Source organism: Synchiropus splendidus, chromosome 16, assembly GCF_027744825.2.
Source record: "Synchiropus splendidus isolate RoL2022-P1 chromosome 16, RoL_Sspl_1.0, whole genome shotgun sequence".
In the NCBI taxonomy this organism is placed as follows: Eukaryota; Metazoa; Chordata; class Actinopteri; order Syngnathiformes; family Callionymidae; genus Synchiropus; species Synchiropus splendidus.
In genome coordinates, this window is record NC_071349.1 from 10,964,401 (window position 1) to 10,975,125 (window position 10,725).

The following is a 10,725-nucleotide window of genomic DNA, read 5'->3' on the forward strand; positions in this document are numbered from 1 at the left end:
GCAGCTTAGTATTACCGGCAACATGTTGGTGTCCACACCGCAGCAAGTTGGAGTCACATTATTTGGAAAAATACCTCGGTGTTCAGTCACTAGAGATGGTAAACATTAGAGCGGGGCAAAGATATCCTCATGAAGAGTTAAGAGCCAAATTCATAAGCATGCATGTGGAAAACTATGTATAATTTTACAAGAAAATAAAGGAACAATATGGATAAAAAAATGTGTATGTACTGTAGCTCAGTAGAAGGCGCTCTTGGGTTAAAATTGATATGAAACGATAGTAACATTTTGGAAGACACACACAAAACCAGGCCCTTTGTAAACCATGGCTTCAATATTTATTACATGTTCAAACAGGCCACACAATATTGCTAAATATTAAGTGCTGCATTTCGTACAAAAAAAACCAGTCGGGCCTTTCTCGGGAACGCTTTTTTTTTAAAGACTTCAGCAACGAAGCAGGTATAAATACAAAACAATTTATGTACAAATACCAGAAAAATAATGCTGAAACTACAAAACTCTGAAATTTCTCTAGATGGCACACGCACACAAACACACTAAGAGACCCCCATTTCGCCCCCAAATTGTCACACCCTGACACACGTTTTCAAGTTTTAATAGGACAGGACACTTAGCTTATCTCTGCAACTAAGAGGAAAAGCCCCAGAAACACTACAACATGATGGACATGCACGGCCGTGACGTCGCAACAATTCAGACTCTCTCTGTTCACCTGAACAGAAACACATCGCCGCGACAGAGACGTTGGATTTGAACATTTCCAGACTGACTCACTCTTGATATTTCCACAGAAATATATTTAAAGGCGACTGCTCAACTCTTTCTGGTCCAGAAATGTGATGAGGGATACAAAAATCAACTATGGGCTTTTTTTTAACAGACCAAAACCGGAACGACCTTTGGAGACGAGGCGAACACAATTCCTGAGTTTAACACAAGCACCGTAACGCATTTTATGATCACATGATATGCATAATCATCCCTGTATGAATTGAAATCAGGCTTAATTTCACACACCTTCAAAAAGCTGCTCGCTGATCACACAATATATTTACAATATTTTCCTCGGTACAAAACGTTTTGTCACCTTATTAAAATAATTTTGAACTCACCGACATTAAAACAGTGATGGCTTCATAGTGTGAGATTTCCAGTCATTGAAATAGCAGGTGGAACACTCTGCTTCCTCTACAACAGGTCTCCCAGGTCGTAGGAGTCGAAGAAGTCGGACACTCCCTCGCCGTCGTCCAGGCTCCAGAGGTAGTCGCTGTGATCCAGGTTCGGGGAGAAGCTGACGAAAGGGGTGCTGGCGTCCGGGGTGAAGGAGGTGCCGGGTAGCTGGTCCTCGGTGATCTGGAGGAGGCTGGGAGTGAGACCCAGCAGGCGCTCCACGTCCAGAAGAGTTGAGGTGGAGGCTGCAGCCGAGGACGAGGCGGGAGCTGGGGTCACCGGGGTCGCTGGGAGGAGAGACAAGGGGACAGTGTTGGGACAGGGGATGATGGCGTCCCCCAAGTGGACGCTGGAATTGTTTTTATCTTCAGATTCAGGAGCGAAGACCCCATGTTTCCAAGTGGAATACACTTCTTACATACACAAATGTGAAACTGTTTTTACAAGACTGAAGGTCAAAGAAAAAAAAAAAAAAAGATAATAATTCTAAATGATAAGAGCAATATAGTGGCGACATTTATGGGGGGAATAAAGTCACGTCAAGGTTACAAAATAAATCCTGATTTTGTTCTTACTTTTCTGTGGGAAATAAAAACCAACGGGACAATAGCACAGTAGTACAAAAAAAAGCAAAAAGACCAGCTCAAAAGAAGTCAGAAAATTGTAAAATAATTTTAAGTTGCACTTTCAAATTCATTTTTACCGCTGTCAATATTTATGGCTTGACCGTGACTCTACTGCCACCTACTGGCCTTACTTTCAACAGGCTCCTCTTTGACGCTGTAGCTGGGCGGGGCCGCAGCCGGGGGTCCGAGGGGCGGAGGGAACTCTTTCTTTGGTGTGGCGAAGCTTTTAACGGGACTGGCGTCCTCCAAACCCTCCTCTGGACACAGGTAGACCTCGATCGGGCCGTTCTTGCTCTTCAGATAGATCTGCAGCGACCCCTTCTGGTGGAGAGGAGACACGTTTAGATCCCAGTTCACATGCAGAGGGTATTACACGTTTTTAAAATGTAATTCAGCTGGCAATGGGCTGATTCTAAAACGCATGTGGAGACCAAAAAAGTGGGGTAAATAAAGACTCCATCACTGTTTAAAAAAAAAAAAAAAGTTTATTTTTTCCAAATCATGTCTTATCTTTTATATTTGCAACAATATTGAGTATATTTTTGCAGCAATATTATTTAAATGTAATATTTTATTTTTCTAATTTTAGTACACTTATTTTTTTCTTCTACTACATATATACATAAAATAGATGTTACTCCTGTTAATTATTCCTTTATCATTCCAACTCATCAGATTCAATTGCCTCTATTTTGGGTAATACATTTTATTTTAGATAATACTTTTATTTCTTTACTTCAAACTTTTCTGGAAATAATGGCTTTTCAATGCAAAAAAAAATAAAAACTTAATATAATTTAAGAATTGTGAATGGTGAAATAATATTGATAAAAAAGCAGGAAGTAAAAAAAAACAGATGTAAATTAAAAGTGACACAGTAGTGTGGAGCGCAGCTGAATGAGCAACACGTAGTAAAAACACAGTGGAGGAGGTGAGGAGGAGGAAGAAGCAAGTTGTAAACATGAACACAAAGGAGCTCTCACCCCTGCTGTTTCAGGCACTTCCAGCTTGGTCTCCGCCGGGGCCTTGACCGCGATGACCGTCTGGTCTCGGAGGCTGGCGATGGAGCGGATGTCTTGGTAGGTCACGTAGCCTAGCGTGGTGCGCGGTCAAGGTTAGCAACGTAAAGCGGAGAAGTCGTGACGACGCGGTGGAAAAGGGCAACAGATGAAAGGATATCTTTGACTCTCTTTGAACTCCGTCAGCTGCTTGAGCTGTTTGGTGCTGGAGTGGATCAGGTCGTCCAGAGACCGCTCCGCCCGCTCCAGGTCGCCCAGCTCCTTCCTGAGCGCACATGCTCGCTCGCCACCACTCGCACCGCCTTCATACACGTTCCCCACCCTGAACAAGACAACAACACTCCTGTGCTTCAGGTTGATCAAAATAAATGGAGTCTAACTGATCAAAGTGACTTGTTGGTTGACGTGGCCGCTAGAGTTAGCATAATCCCTTTTCGCTTTTTATTATGGCAAAAACAAGTGCGTGACTTTCTGAATTAAAAATGAATAAACCTGAAAAGATGTCACCTTGTTTTATTTGTTTTTGAAGTGACTGAACGCAAGTATCATTTTGGTTTAGAACTTCGTGACAGCTAGCAACACAGCTAACATTAGCACCAAGCTCCTTTCAAGCTCATCACCTCACTTTTGAGCACGAGCTAAATCAAAATTTCACTTTCACAGTTGGACTAAGGTCTAAACACACATTTCAGGAGTCAGAATAACTTTTATTGAAAACCAAACATGAGATTAGCACCTATAGCATTAGCTCATATTTTCCCCGCTACTCTCCATTTCCTAAAGCTCTCATAACTCCAACTAACTAACTCGACACAAACCCAGAAGAGGAACTCACAGCCACTGGATGTTGTTCTTAGACTTCTTCCGTATGAGCTGGACTCCCTCCAGCACGTTGGTGATGTCATAGATCCTCCTCTTTTGGACTTCCAGAACCTCAGTGGCCCAGTTCAAGTCCAGAACTCCATCAGGAGACTCGGCGATCAGACCGACGAACTTCTTGGTCAGCAGGCCCAGCGATGTGTCGTACCTCGTGCGCTCGCCGGGCGACTTCGGAGCTAAATAAATGAATGATTAAAAGAAGACATTTCAGCCTGTTTTAAAGGACAAGACGAATTTCCATGACTCACTTCGTGGACTCGGGGCTCGCGCTGTGATGCCACCTTTGCCTTTCGGGGTGCGAAACTCCGGCAGGTAAAGAGGGTCCTCGAGATCAAGTTTCCTTTTGGCCTGAGGAGGTGAAAAACACGGATTAATGCTCATCCATAACCAACAGCGCAACAGTGAGGGGCGTGTCCTCATGAGCGACGCCACCCCGCCAGCAACTCCCTTGAACAAATCGGAGTCAAGTCATGTGACCTCTGCGGTGTTAAGCAGGCAGCTGAAAAGTGTCGGGTCGTAAATATGCCAACGGCCGTCACGTGCAGGAACAAAGGTTGCTCTTACACTTTCCCAAGCGCTGCATGTGGATTGCGTGGAGTCAGAGAGGAAGGGGGAGGAAATCCCTGGAATCACTCCCTGACCTCCTCCACCAGGACAACGGCTGCTGTGACCGACGTGGAGCCCACATAACGAAACCAAAAGTAACACGGTGACTCGAGGGTCCGACCGTGTTTAAACTGAACTATTGTATCGGCGCTGAACTGCCTGCATCTAATGAAACAGGCTGTGTGAGACCTGATAGTAGGGACTGACTCCTCCAGCAGAAGCCGCGGGAGACAAAGAAGGCCGCCATTGTCCGGTCGACCTCCCTCCACCTGTTGCTCAGTGGCATCTGGAGCAAGTGTAACGACCAGTGTAACCCGAAACACGCCGAGTCATCAGACAGGTGACAGTGAAACGCTGACAGCAGCGTTTTCGGAAGACCCTCTGACTCATGAATGAATGATGGCAGAGCTTGGCTTACAAGCCTGGAAATGATCTTCGGACTGGGATCTTTTCATGCCACAAACACAGCTTTGATGGCTCCCAAGATGGAGGCGCACTCTTGAGTCTCGGAAGTTAGCGGCAGGCTTTTAGCTAGGAGGGCGTCTGCAAAACATGGAAAAATGGACATCCAATTCTTGACCGTATCTGGGCCGCCAGATTAAGCTGGGATATGGCGGCATCTGGCGTCCATTTGTTCACGCGTTGCAGACGCCCTCCTAGCTAAGAGCCTGGCCTTAGCGGGATTGTAGCCGGAGGAAAGGGTCGTCTCACAATGTGGCCGCAGGTCGGGATTTATCGCCATCGACTCGGACCCTTTCAGCATGAAAGCTCATGCCGTTTCCCTGGCGTTTGCTAGGTTTATGAATACACCAAGATGAGTCTGGTAATAAATACCAAAACTTTCATTGTGTTTTAGCATCTGAAATGACGCGCTAGAATCATTTACTCCGCCAAATTTGTCTCGTTGAAACAAAAAATGGCGCCTCCCTCTCTTGGTATCAGAAGAAACCAACAATTTGATCACATCCAGTTGCTGGCGTCTTGGAACCCTAGTGTCTTGTACGTTACCATCGCTCCAACAAAGGAGTGAGAGTGGGCGTACAACGGGGGTTACAATCGGATTGCTTTTTCCTGTCCAGCGTGTGGAGACGTGCAGACGAAGCTTCATGAAACAATGGCCCCATTCTGTGCTCAGTTGGTGGCGCTACGGTTTTACTGGAACAACTGTTAAGAGCCCAGGATTATAGGGCGGAGACAGCAACCTAGCAAATTCTTAAGAGTCCCAAAAATAGAGGGTCGAAAATACTGACGCGATCATGGAGATTCTTTGGTGATGTGGCCCCTCGAGGGTCTGTGGAGAGTGGCATGTACTTCTCTTCAAGATAAACCATGCGATGTCAATAGACTTAAACAAATGAGTGCAGCATTGTGAGGCCGGTTCTCGCTGTGTTTTGAAAGCAACGGTTTCCCCTGCAGGTGTTTGGGTCAGGCTCCCTCCCTCATTTGCATAATGCACGACTCCAGTGAGTCAGCTTTATCTCACAGACGGACGCCGGAGCAGGAGAAACTCCAACTCTCTTCTAGGCAAGTCGTGTCATCTAGGGAAAAAAGAAACTCGCTCACGTTCAGCAGAAGCCTCCACACAGCCACTCACTACATTCTTTGCTTAATTCCTGTCGTGTCAGGCAGCGGTGAAGCGGCCGTTTCTCACGGCGCGTCACGCTTCAGCGACACGGCCTTCCATTGAAGGAACAAACCCGGCCTGTCGGGGCCCTGGATTCCGTCCGTGCCAAGGGCAAGTTACAGTCTGTCTGCAAACATCCACCGCTTTCACACGTGCCCCCCACCTCCACCACACCCTAGTCAAAGAAAAACAATGGCTGCATTGCAGATGAGCACGTCCCTCAGAAGGGGGGGTAACCTGAGGGGGTTGTTGACGGACCTCTAAAATGCAAAAGATGAAGTGCTTCTCCAGGGCTGCAGTCACACAAGCCAATCCAACTGGAGTGACTGGAATACAGTTGGGCAAGTGGTTCGGGTCACACCCAGGACTTTATCGGGGAAGATGCATAGATAAGGACTGGAATTAAATGGGTGAAGAAGCAAGGCGGCCTTCTTTGTTTACTACCATTTCACCCCTCAGAACCTGCGACCAGTCCCAGCCAAAACATTTGTGGGAAGATGTTCACATGACTATCAACCCAGCAGACGTTAAAACACACAACGGTAGTGCCACCATGCTTCAGAGGAGAGCGTGGCGGCTAAAATGGGTCGATTATTAAACAGAGCCAGCGACTGGATGAGGCATGTTTTGTTGTCCAACTGTAAAGGAAGTGAGACAAGTGGGAGCTTCCTGCCAGATAGTTTCTGGCAGCACTAGTTTAAAGTCTGCCCTCGATAAAAAAAAAAAAAAGTACGGGGAAAAAAAACAGGTTGTAGCAGCAGAAGAATTTTGGATTAAAATGTTGGATGATAAAAAAAATAAAATTCTTTGGAGGTGTCTGAGGGTTTTTTTTTTTTTTGGAAACATACTGACATTCTTTAAATGGCAACAAAAGCTACTACTAAACTGGATTCTGGCGTGGCATTATTTGAACGTTATCTGCGCCACACACTCCTTATCTTGTGGCCACTCAGCTGGTCGGAAGGGGGGGGGACAAGGGGCGGGCCCAGCTCACCTTGCCGTACGATAAGGCAGGTGGCTGCCCATCTCTCACACCCAGCTAATCCTCTTGTTGGAGCCCACAGTGATCTCCGGGGGCCAGGGGTTAATAATAGATTTGGTGCCGGCTGTACATCGTCACCTTGTAACCTTTGGAGCTGCCGGGACGGTAAGTAAGTCTCCAGGAAGGGAGGTGTCACTCCGGCAGTGAGGGTGTTTCAGGGTCAAATATGAAACAAAGGTGAGACAATTCACTCTGAGATGGTGCACCTCTGACAGAGTGACCCCCAAACTGGCTCTGTAAAGGGGGTATCAGCTGTCACATGACGACCCCAGCCACAGTTCACAAACTTAGTGGAGCAACAGGCACAGAGGCTCCTCTGTGGAGCGACCACGTCATCACAAGCACCATGAATCCACCCAAATACAGACACAACAGTCGGCGTCTTTACCGGTAGTCGCCCGGAGGATGATCGGATGGGTTTGGCTTCGGGTCCATGGGGGGTCGAGTACAGGCTGTTGGCTCTTTGTTCGGCGGCGGTGGTGTTGCAGATCTGGGTGAAATATCCGGCTGGCACCGAGGTCATGGGAGGACTGGACAAACCCGCGTTGAAGAAGTCCGTTTTCATGGCTCCGTTGAAGCTCTTCAGCTTCTGCTGGGAGCAGTGCAGCCCCGCTGCGGGTCGAGCCGAAGCTGGGGAGACTCCTTTAGGCATCCGCATCATCTTCATCCACTGTTTTGAGAAGAAGGGAGGCGAAAGCGATTGTTCTCTAAAGCCACAGTAGGCTAGTCGGCGCAGGCTAATGCTCAGGAAAATGGACAAATATCCGGCTACAGGGGTCGTTTTAAGGGAATAAAACGATTCTTGGAGGTGAAACGTGTTCAGTATTGGATGAGAAACGCGCCGTTTTCAGAATAACTCCCTCCGTTCTTTGTTGTTGTCCAGCCGAGCTGCGAGATGTTGCCGACCAAACTGGCTCTGCGAGAACCGAAGCCGTCAATAAAAGCCACAAAACCCACCGCATTCCGCGACTAAAAGTCCATTCGCAGCGGCCACCCGAAGCCCACGTCACGGTGCGCGACTTGTTCCGAGCTCGCGAGGCGTTCCGACCCGCTCCGTGAATCTGGCGTCCAGCTCCGGGCAGCGCTCTCCATACAAGAGGAGAAGAGTAGTAGAAGAAGAAGAGGTGGTTTTAGCGCCAAACTTGCTCCCGCGAAATTTAGATCTCCCGCGGTTGGAGGCGGGCGCGGATTGGCTGCCGGCACGTTCGGCGTGTCCTCATTTGCATAGGCCAGTTGTACGCGCGCCGGCTGGCGCCTCTTAAAGGGACAGAAGACATTTTCTACAAGAGCTCTTTTATTGTCAGAGGTCGAACAATGGAGAGGATTTCTGCTGATGGTGGACGACTGAGGACACAAGACTCCAGTGAATTATGAAACTATTCCACATTAAAAATAACCAATAAAAAAGTACGGCGTAATTAAATAAATAAACAAACAGTATGAATTACATGTATATTTTAAATATATTTATTACGATCAGTTCACGTTTCTTTTTCAATAACCATTCGAGCACAATAGTCACCAAAGATTCCATCTTTATTTTCATTTAACTAACTACGGAGTTAAAGATAGCGCCGCAGTTTGATATTATTCTACTGAAAATTACGTTTGGAATCGAAACAAGAGGCCAATATACAGCGTTTAAAACACCATCATTGATGGTGGAAAACTAAGGAACCATCATGTTTCGAGTGTTGGAGGAGACAGTTTGTGTGATAATTGGATTCATTCAGAAGACACTGTTGCTTATTGGCTCTGCGGAGCTATTGAAAGAAAACAGCCCCTCCCCCACCCACCGCCACCAGGCCAAGCCATATGACATGACCCGCATTGACCCCCCATTGCTATACCGTCACCCGATTGTCATACCGTCCTGTGAACTACCTTTTAAAATGTAAAATATCACTGTCACCAATGTGATATACGCTCAACGTTCCACTGTTTTCTTGAGCAGCGTCTCGAGCTATTCACTTTCTGAAACAAAAACACGTATGTATTTGGTTCTCTAGCGGCCTTTATATAAACAGCAAATATTAAAAACGCACCTGAAGCTTTCACACTGTGGTAAAAGCTCCTCAAGTGAATATATTGGGCACTAAACACGCTGACTTTGACAGGTGAGATTTGTTGGACAACACTGCCATCTAGTGGTGTTATTTGGCAAGTGCAACAGGACCCAAGCGCTTTTTCTTCCTTATTGTTTTTATTATAAAGGTAGGTTAATTGGATTTACATCAGATTTAAAAAAAATATATGTTTTAAAAATAAATACATTTTAAAAAGTACACCTGCCGTTTAGGTAAAGGTCTGACCTCCATATTATGAGTTTAAAAATTTGCTCTGAATTTGGTTGAGCAGGTGGTCAATGGGTGAAGGAAATCTATAGACGTAAAACATGTGAGAACGGATGTCCAAATAAATATAAATAAAACAACAAAATACTTACTAAGACATTTAATATATATAAACACATGTTATATCGACCATATATGCACATTTGAAGTAACAAAAAACCACCTAAAGCAAAGGAAACACATAAATAAAACACAAATAAAGCCATCTTCGTCTTGACTAAAACTATACTTCCTGATGTCGGCTGATGGTATCAACATGTAGAGGCATGAAGCTTGGATGACACAAAGCAGACAAACATGTTTTGTCACTGCAGCGGAACTTGTATTTTGGTCATAAAAGGTGTTAAGTTCTGCTCATGGATACCAGTGGAGGACATACCCTTCAGTAGCTGCTTTTATATGAGAGTTGTTTCTGTTCTGCTCAACCAGAGAGAAGCGAGTTCATGTGGTCCTGAAGTGTGGTCTCTCCAGTTGGATTCAGTCTCAGTCACAGAGTTCTACTGAAGCCACACCCTAGGATGTTATCAGTCCATTGAAACATCCTCCATGACAGGAGTTATTCAGCCTATTTTTTCATATTAGAAATCAATCATAAAATCCTTTTATTGGACTGATCTGAATGGAGAAGAACAGAGAAGCCGAAGAAGCATCTCAAGGACGATTGATGGAAACAGGACTCCAGCTCCATACATGATTAATTCCTGTATTATTTTTAATAAATGTGTAAAAATATATGACTAAATGATGGTGCTAGATTCCCTCCTTTCCCTTGTAGATTCAAACATTGGTTCAGGAGGTTCTTTATATTCAAAGTGTGATACAAAATGCTGAGGCCCATAAACCCGAGATATTTTGGCATGAACATGTGCTAATTTTAACATTTGCTAGAATGTGACCGCGACGAAAAGAAGGTGATGTAAGGAGGTGGTGTTTTTTTGTGTTCACCATGGTGACAATCCAGAAGTTCAGGCGCGATTCCAAGAAGCGCCACTAGATGGAAGCAAACCTCCTTTAGAAAGTAGCTCCAAAGTGCTGCACCAGTTGTTGTTTTATTGAATTATTAAGTTCGTTATGAACGAATTGGTTAGTGGTTAAATGTACTGGTTTTATGCGGCTTAATGAACTCGAGCGAGCGAGCAACAACCCGGCAGGTGCACGACAGACCAATGTCATCGAGCTCAATAGGAAGTGGCGGCTTTTAACCAGCGATCGCCTTGAGCTCATCCCCGCCTTTGAACGTGCGGTTTCGGCTCGACCTCCAGTCACACACCGTCAGCAGCGTCTCCCGATCTGGTGTATTTCTGTCGAAGCGACAGCGAGCATGGAAAATTCTCAGCGCTCACAGGAAACTCCCCATCGCACCGTTTCCAACCACCCAACC

At 45.8% G+C, this 10,725-nt stretch overlaps 1 protein-coding gene across 2 annotated transcripts; it reads right to left on the reverse strand.

The window, feature by feature from the left end:
• Positions 1 to 362: 362 nt before the first annotated feature.
• On the reverse strand, positions 363 to 8,077 carry e2f2 (E2F transcription factor 2). 2 transcript variants are annotated; one of them, XM_053845415.1, is made up of 7 exons: positions 7,379 to 8,077; positions 3,967 to 4,066; positions 3,675 to 3,894; positions 3,000 to 3,161; positions 2,804 to 2,918; positions 1,952 to 2,138; positions 363 to 1,481 (listed from the first exon to the last, which is right to left on the reverse strand). In XM_053845415.1, the coding sequence occupies exons 1-7, from the start codon at positions 7,655 to 7,657 to the stop codon at positions 1,213 to 1,215; spliced, it is 1,332 nt and encodes a 443-aa protein (XP_053701390.1). In that variant the 5' UTR covers positions 7,658 to 8,077; the 3' UTR covers positions 363 to 1,212. The 2 variants fall into 2 exon arrangements, with proteins under 2 accessions (XP_053701390.1, XP_053701389.1); XM_053845414.1 differs by having other exon boundaries at positions 1,952 to 2,141.
• Positions 8,078 to 10,725: the final 2,648 nt, after the last annotated feature.